The 22,722-nt window shown below is 42.3% G+C and overlaps 2 protein-coding genes across 10 annotated transcripts in view; both read right to left on the reverse strand.

Moving 5' to 3' along the window:
* The window catches only part of LOC139581490 (mitogen-activated protein kinase kinase kinase kinase 4-like), a 143,031-nt gene extending 137,261 nt beyond the window's left edge, over positions 1-5,770 (reverse strand). For all 9 annotated transcript variants that reach the window (XR_011676241.1, XR_011676240.1, XM_071411299.1 and 6 more), the window contains exons 1-2: positions 5,552-5,770; positions 4,925-4,990 (exon numbers count right to left, since the gene is read on the reverse strand). Coding sequence is in view for 7 of the 9 variants with exons in the window: in XM_071411299.1 (XP_071267400.1) it covers positions 4,925-4,990; positions 5,552-5,608 (123 nt within the window). In the remaining 2 variants the exon portion in view is untranslated. The remainder of the gene's footprint in view (positions 1-4,924; positions 4,991-5,551) is intronic.
* Positions 5,771-11,449: 5,679 nt separating this feature from the next.
* The window catches only part of LOC139581496 (X-linked interleukin-1 receptor accessory protein-like 2), a 431,652-nt gene continuing 420,379 nt past the window's right edge, over positions 11,450-22,722 (reverse strand). The window contains exon 11 of the mRNA XM_071411312.1: positions 11,450-13,971. Within this exon, the coding sequence (XP_071267413.1) occupies positions 13,271-13,971 (701 nt within the window). The 3' untranslated portion in view covers positions 11,450-13,270. The remainder of the gene's footprint in view (positions 13,972-22,722) is intronic.

The following is a 22,722-nucleotide window of genomic DNA, read 5'->3' on the forward strand; positions in this document are numbered from 1 at the left end:
AAAATACTACAATAAAAAAATATATGATTATTCGGCACTTACAATGAGACGATAAGAATTCTGCGTTAAACAGGTCAAAAACAGCCTCCCATGTAAGTGCCAAGTCTTCCTCTCCTGAGCATGACAACAAGTCAGATGCCCTAGCATACTAGAACTGCACAGTATTATCAGGATTATATTAACTGAAGTTCTATTCTTTTATAACACACATAGTAGTAATATGTTGTTAGAATTTTGTGCTGCTTGCAAGCATTATTCATTATTTGATTTGGATACATACTATCTCTGTCATGCCCTGACCTTAGAGTTCCTTATTTTTTTCTATGTTTGGTTAGGTCAGGGTGTGACACGGGTGGGAAAGTCTATGTTTTCTATTTCTTTGTTTTTGGTCGTGTGTGGTTCCCAAACAGAGGCAGCTGTCTATCGTTGTCTCTGATTGGGGATCATATATAAGTTGTCATTTTCCTTTTGGGTTTTGTGGGATCTTGTTTTCTGTTTAGTGTCTGTACCTGACAGAACTGTGCCCTTTTGTTTTCACTTTGGTTATTTTGTTTGAGTGTTTTTGAAAATAAAAATCATGAACACTTTCCACACTGCGCTTTGGTCCACTCCTTTCGACGAGAGCCGTAACAATCTCATCTTGCATGACATAGTATGGACTGGTATTTTGTAGAACAGACATTGAACATCATATGGCAAAGGTCACCCATTTGAGAGAGTTTACCGGGCTGACATTCTCATCAGTGTTTCTCTTGGTATGACACCACTGCCATTTCCCCTGCTCTCGCCAAAGATCCCACCACACATCAGGCTAACAACAGCATTTTTCTGCATTTTAAACCGCTGAAAATTTGCCCTGAAGATTACTGTATGACTAAATCACAGTACACTTCAGTTCAACATCTGGCAGTCCGAAGGACTAATCTGGGTTTAGCAATGCCAAGCGAATGCTACCAGCCCCAATGCATAGTGCCGACTATAAAGTTTGGTGGAGGAGGAATAATGGTCTGGGGCTGTTTTTTATGACTCAGGCTAGGCCCCTTAGTTCCAGTAAAGGGAAATCTTAATGCTACAGCATACAATGACATTCTAGATGATTCTGTGCTTCCAACTTTGTGGCAACAGTTTCGGAAGGCCCTTTTCTGCTTCAACATGACAATGCCCCCGTGGACAAAGCAAGGTCCATACAGAAATGGTTTGTCGAGATCGGTGTGGAAGAACTTGACTGACCCGCACAGAGCTCTGACCTCAACCCCATCGAACACCTTTGGGATGAATTGGAACACCGACTGCAAGCCAGACCTAATTGCCCAACATCAGTGCCCGAACTCACTAATGCTCTTGTGGCTGAATGGAAGCAAGTCCCCGCAGCAATGTTCCAACATCTAGTGGAAAGCCTTCCCAGAAGAGTGGAGGCTGTTATAGCAGCAAAAGGGGGACCAACTCCATATTAATTCCCATGATTTTGGAATGAGATGTTTGACGAGCAGGTGTCCACATACTTTTGGTAATGTAGTGTATTTAAATGATATTGAAATCAATTTCATGTTTATTCAATTGAGTTTTATTTAGCTATTTGGCTACTTTATTTTGCTATTTTGCCTCAATGTATTTCATGGTGTAGCCTAACATATGTGCAATGATGTGCCAAATCTTGATTTAGTGCATTATTATAGGGTAAGCATTAGAATAAACCGCCTCAATATTTTCAGCCATTACGTGATAATATCTCTAGGAGCTGATACGTCGTCAGTATTGTGGAATAATTCTAATGTTAAGGTAAGATTTGAATGGAGAAAGCTGACCCAGAGTAGCGCTCCCTTTCTTTCGATAACGCATTTAGCGAACATTCTCTCTGCGTGGTGTTTTGGGAAACGCATGTTACATCTTCGGCCGTTGTAGGAAAGATGCATCGTTAAAACACTCGTAAGCCTAAGTTCCATCGCTATTGGGAAACCGGGCCCTGGACTGTTTTTTGTTTTCTCAGCCTGACAGTAATTGTCACATATAAAAGATTCAGCATTGAACAAAACTGTGGCATGGATCAGACATCTGCACTGAAACCCCAAGGGGATGGATGATTAAAACCAAGACTTCAGACTGTTCTGTAAAACAAGATGTGCTGCCTTCAGAACAAGCCCAATAAACAATTTCAAAATCAATATTTTCCACAGACGCGCATTCCCTTTGACGTTCTGTTTTCAGAACGGATAAATTGTAGAGGCGAAAAAAATTCAAATAATACGATTCTGAGAACACTATGACCATTGTGACCACTATGACCACTATGACCACTATGACCATTATGACCACTATGACCAGCATGACCATTATGCCCCCTATGACCATTATGACCACTATGACCACTATGACCACTATGACCATTGTGACCACTGTGACCACTATGACAACTATGACCACTATGACCACTATGACCATTATGACCACTATGACCAGCATGACCATTATGCCCCCTATGACCATTATGACCACTATGACCACTGTGACCACTGTGACCCCTTTGACCACTGTGAGCAATGTGACCACTATGACCATTATGACCACTTTGACCATTATGACCACTATGACCATTATGACCACTGTGACCATTATGACCACTATGACCATTATGACCACTGTGACCATTATGACCAATGTGACCATTATGACCACTATGGCCACTGTGACCACTGTGACCATGATGACCATGATGCTCATTATGACCACTGTGACCATTATGACCACTATGACCACTGTGACCATTATGACCACTATGACCACTGTGACCCCTTTGACCACTGTGAGCAATGTGACCACTATGACCATTATGACCACTGTGACCATTATGACCACTGTGACCATTATGACCACTATGACCACTGTGACCATTATGACCACTGTGACCATTATGACCAGTTTGACCATTATGACCACTGTGACCACTATGACCACTTTGACCACTGTGACCACTATGACCATTATGACCACTATGACCATTATGACCACTATGCCCATTATGACCACTATGACCATTATGACCACTGTGACCCCGCCCTCTACCTGTCTGGAGACAACTTCCTCTACTCTACTAATGAATCTGGGCTGGAGAAGACAACCATTACCTCATGTTTCTCAACAATGTCAACAACTTATGCAAGTACATGGTACGATAAACCACTGATTTGTTACACCAGTTCAAAATGAATCTGTTATTATTAAGGTTTTATTGTGTAATAACTACAGTACATGATTATTTTTGAGTAACGCCCACCACCTTCCTTAGACTATTCATGTGAAATAAAGGGATTCTGAATTACAGTGTGAAACACAAGACACTATCTGGATTCATTCTCATTGCATGTAAACAATACATACAATTTGAACGAAGTGTTTGGCTGGGTGATTAAAGTGTGCAGTATTACTGAACACACTTCTTGGTGTTCATATACAGAGCTAACAAAACATTAGGAACACCTTCCTAATATTGAGTTACACACCCCTTTGCACTCAGAACAGCCTCAATTCGTCGAGGCATGGACTCTACAAGGTGTCCAAAGCGTTCTACAGGGATGCTGGCCCATGTTGATTCCAATGCTTCCCACAGTTGTGTCAAGTTTGCTGGATGTCCTTTGGGTGGTGAACCATTCTTGATACACACAGGAAACCGTTGAGTGTGAAAAACCAGCAGCAGTGCAGTTCTTGATACACTCAAACCGGTGTGCCCTGCACCTATGACCATACCCCGTTCAAAGGCACTTAAATATTTTGTCTTGCCTATTCAGCCTCTGAATGACACACATACACAATCCATGTCTCAATTGCCTCAAGGCTTAAAAATCCTTCTTTAACCTGTCTCCTCCCTTTCATCTACACTGATTTAAGTGGATTTAACAGGTGACATTAATAAGGGATCATAGCTTTCACCTGGATTAACCTGGTTAGTCTATGTCATGGAAAGAGCAGGTGTTCCTAATGTTTTGTTCACTCAGTGTATGTGAAATAGAAATCGTTGACCTGAATAATGACAAGGAATTTGGAATATGTGTGAAGTCACTGTTCCTGTTATAGTTCTGAAAGTGTGCACTGCACTGCACACAGAAGAGGAAAGAAGAGGAGGAAGCTGTCTGGCCACTAATGACCAACTCTGACATTGAACCATATAACAGAAAATATATATTAAATTCAGGTGAGATTTTGACATGCTGTGTACTACATTACAACAGAGTTGACAGTCTGTCTTTTCAGTTTGGAACTATACTAACTACTGTTTAGGGATTGATATTAACAGACAACCTTCTTGCACTTTTGAATATAAGTGGACAAAAATTGTGTGACATTAAAAAAGCTTTTATCATGTCATGTATTCTTGATCTCTTTTATGTTACAACGGATCTTGACTGGGTTACCTTCTTGTAAATCAAAGGCTTGTGCAACCTAAGGTATTCACCCAACTGTGAGAATGTGGCTAGCACCACTCGCTTTGCCGGTCAAGCTAATTTAAATCACCTCAATGTTTTTTTTAAAGAACCACAAACCATCACTGAAGCTTTCAGTGATGCTGATTTCGATTAGGAAGTGGACTCCACCCAAGAGTGTTAAAGATGCTTGTGTTTGTAAGCTACTACACAGTGCATTTGGGTCACCGTTTCTCTCACTCGCTTTTCTCACTTAGTAGTTAGTACTTTCATTAGACCTACACCAAGTTTCACACTAACATCTGCTGTCAGCTGTAGTTGTGTTACTATATACATGTTCCTTTTCAAACTTCAATGAAAGATTGAGAGGGTGCCATCATGCAACATTTACATACTGTATTTTCAATATGCTCCTTTGAATGTCAATCATTCCAACTGACAACACATCTGCAATTGTAATCATGGTCAAAGACAAGAATAGGAGAGTAGGTCTGACATAAACTACAAACCTTGTAGACTTGCCCATATGTTCCATTTCCAACCACTTCTACCAGCTCAAATATCCCAGCAGGATCCTGAAACAAGAGGACAACATTACATTACTTCACATGAATTGAAAGGACACAAACATAAATAAATAAAGTCATTTTGAAAGCACCTGATCAGAATAATGTTGGACCTTTAGGTCATCACTTAAACGGAATATTGCATGGCATGGCTCCCTACAAGTATGTTTCATTTGTTCGCACTTGTACCATGCCAACACCATATTTCTACTGCATTATTATTGTAACTTAGACAACTTTACTTTTATTTTTATTTTTAACTCAAGTTATTTTACCCCCAATCATTCAGTTGCTTATGAAACATTTGTAAATCTGACAAACCAAAAACATATTCACTTCTGAAAGCAAAACATGTACAGAAAATTGCATCAATGGTTTCATAATATTGTGACAGGAAAGCTCAAACAATTTGTTACAACGTTGCTCACTTTTTGTTACAATGTAGCTGACGTTTCCTTAAATGAATAGACTACAGTTTGAAACTTTGCAAACAACATTGACTACGACAATGTTTACACAAAAGTCAACCTACATTTCAATGAATTAGACGTTGGCACAACTAGAACTCACCCTCAAAGCAGAGAGGTCAATATTGTCCAAACTTCGTGTAGTGCAGTCTCGCGCCATAGCTATGGCGTTGTCGGACTACTGCAACTAGAAAGGGGACATGTACTTGATTTTCCTAAAGTTAACGGTTTCACTGTGTCAGTTCATATTGTATATCTGCTTCTGCAGCGAGTCTCACTAGCGACCAACACAGGAAACTTCTCATCCAGCGAAACCCGGAATATGCTGAGGAAGCTAGCCCCCCCCCCCCCCCCCACAAGAAAACCAAATTCGAAAAGTTCACTTTTTTGAACAACTTTCTCCAACATCCGCAAAATAACGTGTTGATTGTTCATGCCTTCAGTTATTTTTTATCTCCATATAGTTTTACCAATTACATAATATACAGTAGTAGCCTAAGCCTAAACATGTATTACTATAATAACAACAATGTAAGAAAAGGTCAACATCTGCATTATGAGAGATTGCCCAATCCAAATATATAATAGTGACCTTGGCCTGCAGGGGGAAAAAATGACAGTCCCATACAAAATGATTTATTGATCATTCTTTCACTTTAACATTTATATTTCATGTTTCTAAATATGTTGTTACTCATTAGTTGACAAAATGGTTAGCAAAAAAACATAAACTGTGAAATATCAAAAGTAATGTACAACAGATTTAGCTGTTAGATTCAGCTTCAGTGCATTGCTATGCTGTTCCTCCAGCTCCTTCCTGACTGGCATTGCTATTCTTAATGAGTGACTCACATGGTTAACGATGACTGGTCTCTGTGACTGTGTCATTCTCCACACAGTGTGACCGGTAGCAGGAGCAGGACAGAGTCTGTGGCGGCTGACCCCTGAACAGGACCACTGTGTAAGGTCACAGAGGGCCCATTCTCTAGCCAGGACACAGACAATGCGGAGCCATTATGAATTAGCAGAGAGTAATGTCTTATGTTATAATGACATTCTTCTGTAAAGTTGAATTAGAGAATGAAAGAGTGTATGAGAGAGCAGGTTCTGTGTGTGAGAGTTTAAACATGGATGTTTTAACATAGAGGGTTCTAGCGTTGTGGAAGTGAGTTTGACATTTATATTTTTATGGAGCCACCCCATTGCCTCTCTCTCCACTGCAGCCACCCCATTGCCTCTCTCTCCACTGCAGCCACCACATTGCCCCTCTCTCCACTGCAGCCTCCCCATTGCCTCTCTCTCCACTGCTGCCACCCCATTGCCTCTCTCTCCACTGCAGCCACCACATTGCCCCTCTCTCCACTGCAGCCTCCCCATTGCCTCTCTCTCCACTGCAGCCACCCCATTGCCTCTCTCTCCACTGCAGCCACCACATTGCCCCTCTCTCCACTGCAGCCTCCCCATTGCCTCTCTCTCCACTGCAGCCACCACATTGCCCCTCTCTCCACTGCAGCCACCACATTGCCTCTCTCTCCACTGCAGCCACCACATTGCCCCTCTCTCCACTGCAGCCCCCCCATTGCCTCTCTCTCCACTGCATCCACCCCATTGCCTCTCTCTCCACTGCAGCCACCACATTGCCCCTCTCTCCACTGCAGCCACCACATTGCCTCTCTCTCCACTGCAGCCACCCCATTGCCTCTCTCTCCACTGCAGGCACCACATTGCCTCTCTCTCCACTGCAGCCACCCCATTGCCTCTCTCTCCACTGCAGCCACCCCATTGCCTCTCTCTCCACTGCAGCCTCACCATTGCCTCTCTCTCCACTGCAGCCACCCCATTGCCTCTCTCTCCACTGCAGCCACCACATTGCCTCTCTCTCCACTGCAGCCACCACATTGCCTCTCTCTCCACTGCAGCCACCCCATTGCCTCTCTCTCCACTGCAGCCACCACATTGCCTCTCTCTCCACTGCAGCCCCCCCATTGCCCCTCTCTCCACTGCAGCCACCCCATTGCATCTCTCTCCACTGCACATAAAGCAACTGAAGTAGTACAACAATGCATTCCTGTAAAAATAAAAACACACTTCTACCATTCATTTCTCTGCGAGTGGCATACTGCAATGATTCACAGGTTCTGGCAACCTTTCTGACTAACTCCAAAGCAAATCTTAGGGGGGTGCATGGGGGGAGGGTTAGGAGAATGGTCTGTATTCAAACGCCTCTTGAACTTCAGCCAGATGGTTCAACTTCTGCCAGTTGCTCTCATAATACAAACAGCCAACATATGCTGGCGCTGAGAATTTTCAACTGAGTGCCTGCCTCTGCCTGGATACAGACAGAGAAGACAGTGTAGTTATGATTTTTTCCCCTGTTGTATTTGACTCCTCTTCCACTGTTCAGACAGATGCCGCCAGTCTTAAACTGTCTCATACCCTCTGACTTTTCACTGTTCAGTTTGGAACTGATGTGTCATAGATTACCAGTTATTCTAGCATGGTTTCACTTGGTTGTGTCATGTTTGAAAGGATCCATTGTTCTAGCATGGTTTCACTTGGATGGGTCATATTTGAGAGGATCCATTATTCTAGTATGGTTTCACTTGGATGTGTCATGTTTGAGAGGACCCATTACTCTACATGGTTTCACTTGGATGTGTCATGTTTGAGAGGACCATTTATTCTACATGGTTTCACTTGGATGTGTCATGTTTGAGAGGACCATTTATTCTACATGGTTTCACTTGGATGTGCCATATTTAAGAGGAGCCATTTTTCTACATGGTTTCACTTGGATGGGTCATGTTTGAGAGGACCCATTATTCTACATGGTTTCACTTGGATGGGTCATGTCTGAGAGGACCAGTTATTGTACATGGTTTCACTTGGATGGGTCATGTTTGAGAGGACCAGTTATTCTACATGGTTTCACTTGGATGTGTCATGTTTGAGAGGACCATTTATTCTACATGGTTTCACTTGGATGTGTCATGTTTGAGAGGACCAGTTATTCTACATGGTTTCACTTGGATAGGTCATATTTGAGAGGACCATTTATTCTACATGGTTTCACTTGGATGTGTCATATTTGAGAGGACCCATTATTCTACATGGTTTCACTTGGATGTGTCATGTTTGAGAGGACCCATTATTCTACATTGTTTCACTTGGATGTGTCATGTTTGAGAGGACCCATTATTCTACATTGTTTCACTTGGATGTGTCATGTTTGAGAGGACCCATTATTCTACATTGTTTCACTTGGATGTGTCATGTTTGAGAGGACCCATTATTCTACATTGTTTCACTTGGATGTGTCATGTTTGAGATGACCCATTATTCTACATTGTTTCACTTGGATGTGTCATGTTTGAGAGGACCCATTATTCTACATTGTTTCACTTGGATGTGTCATGTTTGAGAGGACCCATTACTCTACATGGTTTCACTTGGATGTGTCATGTTTGAGATGACCCATTACTCTACATGGTTTCACTTGGCTGCAAACACAAATAAGTGTTATTTTCCTTCTCTTGACAGTATATAAATAATATAACCCTGGGGACTGGCATGCAAGACAAATGCATCCCAAATGGTGGAGCTGGGACCTAGTATGGGCCGTGGTCAAAAGTAGTGCAGTACAAAGGGAAAAGGGTGCTATTTTAGATGCACAGATGCAGACAGGCAAAGGTTGCTGCTACTGCTGCTGCCACATGGTACATACAGCTGGTTCTGTTTCATGCAGAATAATGACATCAGCTTGTACTGCATCACAATTAGCATTTAAACAACTTTTCCACTGTATGTGCAGTAAATATAATAACATTATAGTGAAGTTATGCCTTGGAAATATATACAGTGTTTGATAGACTCTTAGGATTTGCTAGACTGAGATTTACCAAGCAAGCAGGCTTCTGAAACCTGTCTAGTGAAACCTGTTATGGATTATATAAGATATCTTATAAAACTAGATTCACATTTAGCTCATTACCCCACTGGTTCTGTTCAGAGTTGTCTTTATAAAGCTTGAGAAATATAGGCAAACATTTATGTACGGAACATTGGAATTGAAAATTATTTGAATATTGAATATTTGTTAGCTAAATATTTACACAAGAAAGAATGGTTGAAACCAAGTGGCAACTCAATACTCAATCTGACATACTTTGGGTCCTTGATTTGTTCTGCTGTATAGCTGTAGTGTCAGGGCCAGGGGATGGTTATGGTTGACATACAGACAGGTCTCTGGAGGACTGTTTACAATAGTAGTGGGCTGCTGCAACCAAACAAAAGGGGCAAAGAGGCCCATGTTGATCGGGATGTCAATGGAAAAAGCCAGAGCCCAAATAACACTACGTTCCCCACACAAACCTAGAGAGAATAAGCTCTCCAATGCATAGCATGAAAGACAAATAAGCAATAGAATTAATGTAATAGAGTATTGAGCTGTGTAAGGACACCCTTTTGTGCTTTGTTACATGGTTCGACTGATGTCCAAATCAATGAATATGAACAAAATATGACATGTGAACAGCTTGAGGAAAAAAGACAATACATGCTTTGTGAGGCCCTCAAACAAACACATACACATACACACACGCATACACACACCAAAAAGATCATCAAGGACAACAACCACCCGAGCCACTGCCTGTTCACCCCGGAATCATCCAGAAGGCGAGGTCAGTACAGGTGCATCAAAGCTGGGACCGAGAGACTGAAAAACAGCTTCTATCTCAAGGCCATCAGACTGTTAAACAGCCATCACTAACATTGAGTGGCTGCTGCCAAGATACTGACTCAAATCTCTAGCCACTTTAATAATTGGATGTAATAAATGTATCACTAGTCACTTTAAACAATGCCACTTTATATAATGTTTACATACCCTACACTACTCATCTCATATGTATATACTGCTCTATACCATCTACTGCATCTTGCCTATGCTGCACGGCCGTCACTCATCATTATATTTATATGTACATATTCTTATTCATTCCTTTACATTTGTGTGTATAAAGTAGTAGTTGTGAAATTATTCGATTACTTGTTAGATATTACTGCACGGCCGGAACTAGAAGCACAAGCATTTTGCTACACTCGCATTAACATCTGCTAACCATGTGTATGTGACCAATAACATTTGATTTGATTTGACACACACAGCCTTTTCTCATTCACATGTATTCTGCCTAAGCATTTCTGATATCCACAAGATGGTGGTGTTGAGTTGTATAATTTCTGAATGTAAAAGTTGTAAAGCAGTATGGGTGAGTGCTGCCATTCCATCAGGTCTGGGCTTCTTCTTACAGCATTTCATATTCATCTCTGCTACTGTATATCTGCATGCTGGGAAGTAGATTGGGTGTCTGAAGAAATCTTACTACTTAATATTTCAACAAATTCATCATAAACATACAGCTGGCCGTGTTGCTGATTACAGAGTGAACTATTGAGTGGTGTAAATAGGATGTGCTGATGAAGCAGCCGGAGCATTCCCTTTTCAGAGAGGATACTGGAGGTAATAGAGGTCCACCATAGCAAACATCCACTATTTCAGTTTTTGCAACTTCGAAAGGTTATAGCTGCAGTTGCCATAGTAGCTGACATTTATAACCATTGAACGCTTGACATATTTAACTCCACCACATAGATCATATATGTAAAATGACAGCATTACATTACAATGAAAACCAAATACAGTGCCTATTGAATAAATACAGTGCCTATAGAATAAATACAGTGCCTATTGAATAAATACAGTGCCTATAGAATAAATACAGTGCCTATTGAATAAATACAGTGCCTATAGAATAAATACAGTGCATATAGAATAAATACAGTGCCTATAGAATAAATACAGTGCATATAGAATAAATACAGTGCCTATAGAATAAATACAGTGCATATAGAATAAATACAGTGCCTATTGAATAAATACAGTGCCTATAGAATAAATACAGTGCCTATTGAATAAATACAGTGCATATAGAATAAATCAAGCAGTAAACAACCGGTTTATTTCAACATGATTTAATATACAGCCATTCGCAAGGGTCCAACAAAATTTGATTTCATCATATAAGTAGAGAATGCACATTGATGCTCTGGCTATGAATGGCAGGGAACCACTATCAAAATCCATCAACTTGCAAACAGACAAAAAGGCATTAAATAAACTTATACGATGTATAACTGGTGTTGAAGAAGACATCAGTGGGCAGTTCAACAATGGTTCAAACTGATCGCTGCAATCTCTTTGACCTCCTGCCGTTAGTGTTTTAGTTTGCTCTTGAAGGTCACCAAGTCATTTTTGTTACAATCTAGGCATTTCGGCTGATTAATCCTCTATAACTCAATGAGACAGGTTAGAGGCTGATCATTCCTCTATAACTCAATGAGACAGGTTAGAGGCTGATCATTCCTCTATAACTCAATGAGACAGGTTAGAGGCTGATCATTCCTCTATAACTCAATGAGACAGGTTAGAGGCTGATCATTCCTCTATAACTCAATGAGACAGGTTAGAGACTGATCATTCCTCTATATGAGACAGATTAGAGGCTGATCATTCCTCTATAACTCAATGAGACAGGTTAGAGGCTGATCATTCCTCTATAACTCAATGAGACAGGTTAGAGGCTGATCATTCCTCTATAACTCAATGAGACAGGTTAGAGGCTGATCATTCCTCTATAACTCAATGAGACAGGTTAGAGGCTGATCATTCCTCTATAACTCAATGAGACAGGTTAGAGGCTGATCATTCCTCTATAACTCAATGAGACAGATAGAGGCTGCTATATTACAAATCATTGCAGACAAATAGGATTAATTTTCTAAGATAGAAATAGCAGAGCAACTGAAAAGAGGATGATTCTATAAGACTATTCTCTTCTCATTTAGCAAATGAAATCAATAAAATAAAATAGATGCAAATATCTCTCAGGTGATTCCAGTTCCCTTTAATTTCTACAATACATTCAGTCAAAACTACCATCGGTTCCAAAAGCACCACCGAGTCCATCTGTACCATTTGGAGAGCCGCTCATCCTCAAAAAGACAACTCAATAGCCATCTGAAAACAATATGGCCGACAGAGGAAGGAAGGCAGGTGAAGCAGGGGAGGAATTCAGCAGAGAAAAAGGCTTCTTGTTTTGTACAACTAAAATAAGCAAAGTAACAGGCAGAACTCAAGAGACAGCAACTAGTCACAGACTACAACTCAAACAAATACTGCATTAAACAATTCAAATATTCATATTTAATTGGCCTCAAACAATGACAATAGCTTGTGTAAATTCAAACATTATTGATTTGCTTAAATATACTGTAACATTTTTAAAGCTCACAGAGAATGGTTCAGTCCATCTTTACAGAATTGTGCTGCAATGAGAAACGTCCTCCTTTCCCATGAAAAATCACAGGTCAGAATCTTAAAATTTGGATTCACTCACATACTCACACCATTAAAATCGTAAAGGAATCATCATGAATGTCTATAGAAGATATGAAAACTGTACATAATAACAATACCTTGAACATTAAAAAACAAGGTTTTTTCATTTATTACTCATCTCAAAAAAGGAGACATTTTTCAAGTAAGAAAATGATGACTGGAGCAACTCCTTTTGTCCTTGATTTCTTTAAAGACTGAACGAAAAAAGAAAAACCCAGAAAACATTTAACCGCTAATGAAAATAGTCAGCGAGAAATGATTGTGTGCAGAATGGTTTTTGATCAGTGTTTTGTCTAAATGAATCTTCATGCAGATAAAAGACAAAGACATAAGAGATGTGGCATCAAGCTGGATATCTGTTTACCAGATATCACTTGTGTGTTCCCCCCCAGATAGAGGGATGAAAGTGCTGTTCAAGTGGATCTCCTGCTTGCTCTTTCCCATCGTGTTGTTCTGAGTCACCTGTCCGTTGAGCAGCGTCATGGGGATATTGCAGTATATGTGACGGTTACTCAAGGTGGCTATCTGCACGGGGGAGGCGGGCATCTTATACTCGTAGCTACGGGTGCAGTAGTGTCTCATCTGAGGGTGGCTGGTTTGGTTAAAGTCTGGAATCTCGGCGTGGTGGGCGGGCACCATCGAGGCAGATGTGGTCGTCATGGCGATGGTGGAGACCGTCTGCAGGTCGCCGAACAGACCCTGCTCCCTGGAGTCTAGCACCTGCCGGCGAGACAGCATCTCTTTCCTCTTCACCGGCATCTCGTATATCACCTGCTTCCAGAACATAGACTTTAGCTCATTGCTCTTGGGGCCCCTCCACTTGATGATGGAGAGCACTTTGATGGTGTGCTTCAGGGCCTCCACTTCCTGGTAGTTGATGACGCTCTTGAGGTTGGCACACTCGATCATAATCACCTTGATCTCCCCGGTCACCAGCATGCTGTGGAGCCGAGTCTCCAGCTGGAAGATGCTCCAGCCACGCTTGGCCACAAACTCAGGAGTCAACACGATGATGAGCCGTCTGCTCTGCTCCACGCTCCGCGCCAGGTCCTCAATGTAGACTGGAGGAAAGAGAGAGATACAGAGAGAGAGTGAGAGAGAGGGGGGAGCGAGAGAGGGGGGAGAGAAAGATACAGAGAGAGGGGGGGAGAGAAAGAGAGCGTGAGAGAGAGAGAGACAGCGAGAGAGAGAGAAAGGGGGAAGAGAGATAGAGAGAGAAAGAGTGCGCAAGAGACAGACAGATGGACGAGAGAAAGAAAAAGGGAAAAAGAGAAAAGAGAGAGAAAGAGCATGTCAATGAATAGTGTGTAACAAACCATTCATATTTGACCATTTAGAATTGAGATAAGAGCAGCATCAAGCTGCAGGTTTAAAGCATCCAGCTGCAGGTCTAAAGCAACACCCAGAGACATGACATAACCCAGCAGTCACCAACACTCTGATCTGTCACATTACATACCCTATCACTACTCCCACTCAACCGCCAAACTGACAGTATCACGACAACACCAAACACATACATCACTTTATTCAATATATAGCCTTCTCATTATACTGACTGATTAATCCTAAACCTGTGGGCGAGCACTTTTCCATAGTGATCTCATTAGCCTGTTGAAAACCACAAGCAGAGAGAGAGAGTGGTAAATAAAGGCTGTTTATGAGTCATAAAGCACAGCGAGAGATAGAGAGACAGAGAGACAGAGAGAGAGAGACAGAGAGACAGAGAGAGGGTGAGAGAGAGAGACAGAGAGAGAGAGACAGAGAGAGAGAGACAGAGCGAGAGAGACAGAGCGAGAGACAGAGAGAGAGAGAGAGAGAGACAGAGAGAGAGAGACAGAGAGAGAGAGACAGAGCGAGAGAGACAGAGCGAGAGACAGAGAGAGAGAGAAAGGAGAGAGAGAGACAGAGCGAGAGAGACAGAGCGAGAGACAGAGAGAGAGAGAAAGGAGAGAGAGAGCTCCTGAGTTCTTTTGCAAAAAAGATAGAATTATAGTTGGATAATTGTAGATAAACTTGAATTTTTTTCGCAAGGACTTATGCAGGATACTAACCTCAACATCACAATTCCATACCTAAAACCTTGATTTTGGACAAAATTACCTGAATGGACTATTGCTATCAAGGACTATCAAGAAAAAACTTCTAACAAACCAAAACCTGCAGAAGAAACATAGCGGAACCTGGAAATACCATCCAACACAAAACTGAGTGAGTAATATTCAGTCTGAAGCTACTTCTGCAGCCAAAAAGTAAAAGACAATAATCTCTAGGTAATTTTATTATATAAAGCTAAGTAAATAAGGCTACTAAGCTACCAAGCTGCTAGGACAGAACAGACCTGGCGGCACCTTCAATTAGCACTGAAGTGTGAAGTCAGATGTGTGAAAACTCTTGAGCCCAACAATGGCAGGAGAGTTTCACAGCCCCCCCAACCAAATGCAGAGGCCTTTGAAGCACCAATAACAATCCAGAGACACGATTTGCTGACTTCTATAAAGAGGGGAACGTAAGCAACTTAATTTTCCACACAGACCATCCCCTGGCATGGCACGGCACAGTGCTATAAGAGCACACTACCCCTATGTCATGAGAGAGGGTATTGGCCCAGGGTGGAATCTCAGAATACTAGACATTGAGGAAATCGAAACAACCTCTGTCAACATGTACAAGTATGGGACAGTAATGGTGCAGGGAATCCTTATGCAGTTCCAGCAGGGCTTTAATGGGATCAAAGAGAGAGCACAGCAGGAAATGCTCTCTCTCTGTGACGACTCCCCCATCCTGAGTGAGTCTGATCACACCACTTCAAACTATCCTGCAGACGAGGATAGTCAAGCTCACAAGCCCATAAAACAGACCAGCACAACAACACCCTCCCAACAAAACCCGGAGGGCAGAAGGTGGAGATGGACGGCTGTCTGAGAGAGCTGGCTGCTCTACGGACTGAGGTGAGAGAACTTAAAGAGGCACATTTACATTACATTACATTTACGTCATTTAGCAGACGCTCTTATCCAGAGCGACTTACAAATTGGAAAGTTCATACATATTCATCCTGGTCCCCCCGTGGGGAATGAACCCACAACCCTGGCGTTGCAAGCGCCATGCTCTACCAACTGAGCCACACGGGCTGAAAAGGCACGCATGGCACTGAAGTACGAGGTCAGAAAGCTGAGGTGTGACAGAGAGCAGGACACTCCCTCAGACAAGCAAGCAGAACAGCCTACCTCAGACACGGACCCGGACCACAACCTCAACACCACAATGGGACAGACAACACAGGACCCACCAACCCAACAGACCCCACCCTCTCCTGAGAGTCCCTCCTGTCAGGTCCCCCAATAGCCCTCCTGACAAACCCCCCACATCCACCGAGGACACACAAAACCCACAGATTGTGCTCCTCATTGACTCAAATGGCAAATACTTTTTCCCAAACACAAACTGGCTAAACTCTGGTGACCAAACACTAGGCATGCCCTGGAGCTGTTGTCAGAGGACAGACTAGGATCCCCCAGCCACATCATAATGCACATGGGCACAAATGACCTGAGGGTCCAGTAGGAAAGGGTGGCAACAGCACTCAAGGGAGTGATTTAAAAAGCTTCTTCCACTTTCCCCAACGCACAAGTGGTTTTCTCCACCCTGCTACCAGGAAAATACTTTCACCCTGCCACCATACAGCGGGTGAATGCAAGAATTTTGCCAGACTGTGCCTCAAAACCTAATGTATACCTGGCGCACAACTTCACCCTGGACTTAAACAGCATTTACGACCAGGTCCACCTCTACAAGGCAGCAAACCCAACTTTTGCCAGGACCCTGGAGGACGTCAACCTCAACCCCCCCCCCCCCCCCCCGAAGGACCTGCACCGAGAGAACCCATGCCATGCCAAGAGGACCTACACCCAGACCACAGTTTCACAAGCTATACCCCAACCAGCTGAGACCACCCCAAACAAACGCTGGCTGGCCACACCCTATATAGGCTCCCCCAGATCAGACCTATGCCTCTTCTGCCCCTCGCCACTGCAGCAAGGACCTCAACATGACAGCCGCACATATGAAAAGGCCGTGAGCAGAGCAACAGGCCCAAGCCCCACTAATGCACCCCCCCCAAGCCCCATCCTGCGACCTAAGAGGTATGTATCAGATGCTCACAACTACTGTAATGGTCCGGGCCTAAACCACACAAAAACAACTGTAGACACTATGGAACACAACACTTTTACTATCTCATCCTGGAATATACAAGGTCTGAGGTCATCTGCCTTTGGTCTAAAGAGCAGGAACCAAGACTTTACCAAATACATTGGAAATACGGACATTGTCATCCTACAAGAAACATGGTATAGAGGAGACAGACCCACCGGTTGCCCTCTAGGTTACAGAGAACCTGTAGTCCCATCCACCAAACTACCAGGTGTGAAACAGGGAAGAGACTCAGGGGGTATGCTAATTTGGTATAGAACAGACCTGACCACTCTGTTAAATTAGTCAAAACAGGAACATTTTCTGGATCGCTGGCTAGAAATTAATAAGGACATTATCTCAACAGAGAAAAATGTCCTCATGTGTGCTACCTATATTTATTTTTTATTTAACCTTTATTTAACTAGGCAAGTCAGTTAAGAACAAATGTGTATTTACAATGACGGCCTACCCCGGCCAAACCCTAACCCGGATGACGCTGGGCCAATTGTGAGAGGGGGAAATCAACCATTTCCAGGCCCAGGGACATGTACAAGTCTGTGGCGACCTAAATGCCAGAATTGGACAAGAACCTGACACTCTCAGCACAAACAAACAAACACCTACCTAGAGGTGACAGCATTCCCTTCCCCATATGCCCCGCTAGGCACAACTAAGACAAAACAACTCCTGCAGCTCTGTAGCACGCTAGGTCTGCACATAGTCAATGGTAGGCTTTGAGGAGACTCCTATAGTAGTACACCTACAGCTCATCCCTTGGCAGAGGTACTGTAGATTACTTTATCACTGACCTCAACCCAGAGTCTCTCAGAGTGTTCACAGTCAGCCCACTAACACCCTTATCAGATCACAGCAAAATCACAGTCTACCCGAACAGAGCAATACTCAATCATTAGGCATCAAAGCCAAAAGAACTGCACAATATTAAGAAATGCTATGGATGGAAGGAAAGTAGCTTAGAAACCTACCAAAAAACAATTAGGCAAAAACAAATTTAATCAGTGTATTTGACCTTTCAGCTTCCCTATCAAACGGTTTGATGAAGAATGTAAAAACCTAAGAAAGATATTGAGAAACCTATCCCACCAAAAACAAAGAGACACAGAAAATCTGAGTCTATGCATTCACTATGGTGAAACACAAAAACAATACAGAAATACACTATGGAAAAAGAAGGAACAGCATGTCAGAAATCAGCTCAATGTAATTGAAGAATCCATAGAATCTAACCACTTCAGGGAAAATTGCAACACACTAAACAAACAACCACACAAAGAGTTATTTATCCAAAATGGAGATGTGTGGATAAACCAATTCTGCAATCTTCTTGGCTCTATAACAAAGAACAAAACAATATACAATTACAAATCTTAGAATCAGCTATTAAAGACTACCAGAACCCACTAGATTCTCCTATTAGATTGAATGAACTTCAGGACAAAATACAAACCCTCCAACCCAAAAGGCCTGTGGTGTTGATAGTATCCTACATGAAATTATAAAATATACAGACCACAAATTCCAATTCCCTATACTTAAACTCTTTAACATCATCCTCAGCTCTGGCATCTTCCCCAAATTCTTGAAACCAAGGACTGATAACACCAATCCACAAAAGTGGAGACAAATTTGACCCCAATAACTACCGTGGGATATGCGTCAATAGCAACCTTGGGAAAATCCTCTGCATTATCATTAACAGCAGACTTGTACATTTCCTCAGTGAAAACAATGTACTGAGCAAATGTCAAATTGGCTTTCTACCAAATTACCGTACGACAGACCACGTATTCACCCTGCACACCCTAATTGACAAACAAACAAACAAATCAAAACAAAGGCAAAGTCTTCTTATGCTTTGTTGACTTCAAAACAGCTTTTGACTCAATTTGGCATGAGGGTCTGCTATACAAATTGATGGAAATTGGTGTTGGGGAAAAACATACGACATTATAAAATCCATGTACACAAACAACAAGTGTGTGGTTAAAATTGGCAAAAAACACACAAAGTTCTTTACACGGGCCGTGGGGTGAGACATGGATGCAGCTTAAGCCTCACCCTCTTCAACATATATATCAACGAATTGGTGAGGGCACTAAAACAGTCTGCAGCACCCAGCCTCACCCTACTAGAATCTGAAGTCAAATATCCACTGTCTGCTGATGATCTGGTGCTTCTGTCACCAGCCAAGGATGGCCTACAACAGCACCTAGATCTTCTGCAAAGATTCTGTCAGACCAAAAAAGGTCCAGTTGCCAGGATCACAAATACAAATTCCATCAAGACACAGTTGCCCTAAGCACACAAAAACGATACATACCTCGGCCTAAACATCAGCGCCACAGGTAACTTCCACAAAGCTGTGAACGATCTGAGAGACAAGGCAAGAAGGGCCTTATATGCCATCAAAAAGAACATAAGATTTGACCTACCAATTAGCCAGCAGCATACCACTCTGCATCCCACTGCTGGCTTGCTTCTGAAGCTAAGCAAGGTTTGTCCCTGTATGGGAGACCAGATGCTGCTGGAAGGGGTGTTGGAAGGCCAGTAGGAGGCACCCTTTCCTCTGGTCTAAAAAAATATCCCAATGACCCAGGGCAGTGATTGGAGACTTGTGTGGGTTGCTGTCTTTCAGATGGGATGTTAAATGGGTGTTCTGACTCACTGTGGTCACTAAAGATCCCATGGCACTTATTGTAAGAGTAGGGGTGTTAACCCTAATGTTCTGGCTAAATTCCCAATCTGACCATCATGGCCACCTAATCATCCCAAATTTACAATTGGCTCATTCATCCCCCTCCTCTCTCCTGTAACTATTCCCCAGGTTGTTGCTGTAAATGAGAATGTGTTCTCAGTCAACTTACCTGTTAAATAATGTTTTGGGGAACTGGCTAAAAATACTTAAATCAGTTCTAGAACCCATTGCCCTTTACGGTTGTGAGGTCTGGGGTCCACTCACCAACCAAGAATTCACAAAATGGGACAAACACTGCATGCAGAATTCTGCTAAAATATCCTCCTAGTACAACATAAAACACCAAATAATGCATGAAGAGCAGAATTAGGCCGATACCCGCTAATTATCAAAATCCAGAAAAGAGACGTTAAATTCTACATCCACTTAAAATGAAGTGATTTCCAAACCGCAGGTAGCCTAGTGGTTAGAGCGTTGGGTCAGTAACCGAAAGGTTGCTGGATTGAATCCCCGAGCTGACACGGTAAACATATGTTGTTCTGAATGCTATTTGGCCCTAAACAGAGAGGGGACCACTGTGACTGAACCAAAATGAAGGAAAGCTTTGACTATGTAAAGACTCAGTGAGAATAGCCTTGCTATTGAGAAAGACAGGCCATGTGCACACTGCCCACAAAATGATGTGGAAACTGAGCTGCCCTTTCTAACCTCCTGCCAAATATATGACCACATTAGAGACACTTATTTCTCTCAGATTACATAAACCCACAAAAAATTCAAAAACAAATCCAATTTTGATAAACTCCCATATCTACTGGGTGAAATAACAGTGTGCAATCACAGCAGCAAGATTTGTGAAGAAAAGAAAAGGGAAACCAGTGAAGTACAAACACGATTGGAAATACAACCCATATTTATGTTTATTTATTTTCCCTTTTGTACTTTAATTATTTGCACATAGCTACAACACTGTATATAGACATAATATGACATTTGAAATGTCTTTATTCTTTTGGAACTTGTGTGAGTGTAATATTTACTGTTCACTTTTTATTGTTTATTGAACTTTTTTTATCCATTTCATTTGCTTTGGCAATGTAAACATGTGTTTCCCATGCGAATAAAGCTCCTTGAATTTATTTGAGAGAGAGAGAGAAAGAGAGAGGTGTAAAGAGGTAAATGGTATCCGCAGTGTCACATCACTGTCCGCAGTGTCCTGCCTTCCTCTGCAGGGGCCCTGTATTTTACACCTGCATGTGTCACATCACACATCGGCCCTCCTCCACCTCCCACCCCAACACTACACATACTGCTCCACCACCACACCCCCAACCCACACAGCCTTTCAGCTCCCTTCCCTGACACCAAGCACCACCACAGGCACCAGTGTCACCACACAAATCGTGCCCCACCTCCACCTCCTACTGCACATGCTCAGAGTAGACCTTTACTGTAATAATTAGCCTAGTAGCTAAATCAATTGACTGAAAGTCAATATTAAGCCTAATCACATTAGATAGCATTATAACAGAGATCTCATCTGTTACTCAGCATAGTGTTCATTTACTCAGCATAGTGTCCACACTGTGCTTAATGCAGTAGGTATTTAAGAATAAACCCCCTGAAAATAGAAGGCTATAAAAGAAAACGACCAAACTTCCCCTCTGGCAGCACACAATGTAGTCTAAAGAGGGAGTTAAGTCTGATCCATTCTAACGAAATATTACTCAGAACCAATTTGCATTTGAATGATCACTCCTTATGCACCTGCAGCTTAATCAATGTGACTTAACATATGAAAAGACCTCAGCGGTGTGGGGGACCTCAGCCATGTCGGGGACCTCAGCGGTGTGGGGGACCACAACTGTGTGGATGACCACAACTGTGTGGGGGATCTCAGCAGTGTGGGGGACCTCAGCAGTGTGGGGGACCACAACTGTGTGGGGGACCTTGTTCAAAACTATCAGCCACCAGGGCTATAGGAGTTTGAGAATGTCTATCATGATATTCCAGGCTTATGATGAAAGATAGCATGTCACAGCTTTTCAATATGGAGGTATTAGCAGCAGACTGAAAACAGTCCTCTGCCTGAGCACAGTGAGCACACAAATGAGATCCTTTCTCCTTACTTGGAACTTGACTGGAGAAATAATGAGGCCAATGATAAGCAGCTAAATCAATTTAAATCAAATAAAATGTTATTGGTTGCGCACACATACAGTATTCTGCATATGTTATTGCAGGTGGAACAAAATGATTACGTTTCCAGCTCCAACAGAGCAATAATACCTAATGTATAGACAGTATGGACAGTATGGACAGTATATGAATAGAAAAGGTGCGTACAGCAGTAGTGGACAGTATGGATCATGATAAACATGATAAAGTATACACTTGGTGGGGGGAGCAGGGTAGTAGAGTAGCCGTGTAGCAGGGTAGCAGAGTAGTAGCGTAGTAGGGTAGCAGGGAACCAAGGAAGAAGCTCAACCATTTGCTATGTGTTGTTGTTACCGCAGGGCCCCAAGTCTCATCGAGTATGGGTATTGATCTACTGTTGTGGTGTTTGGACAAATACCTAACAGATTCAACTATGTGTATATATATATATATATATAAAGTTGAAGTCGGAAGTTTACATACACTTAGGTTAGAGTCATTAAAACTTGTTTTTAAACCACTCCACAAATGTCTTGTTAACAAACTATAGTTTTGGCAAGTCGGTTAGGACATCTACTTTGTGCATGACACAAGTAATTTTTCCAACAATTGTTTACAGACAGATTATTTCACTTATAATTCACTGTATCACAATTCCAGCGGGTCAGAAGTTTACATACACTAAGTTGACTGTGCCTTTAAACAGCTTGGAAAATTCCAGAAAATGATGTCATGGTCTTTA

Source organism: Salvelinus alpinus, chromosome 7, assembly GCF_045679555.1.
Source record: "Salvelinus alpinus chromosome 7, SLU_Salpinus.1, whole genome shotgun sequence".
In the NCBI taxonomy this organism is placed as follows: Eukaryota; Metazoa; Chordata; class Actinopteri; order Salmoniformes; family Salmonidae; genus Salvelinus; species Salvelinus alpinus.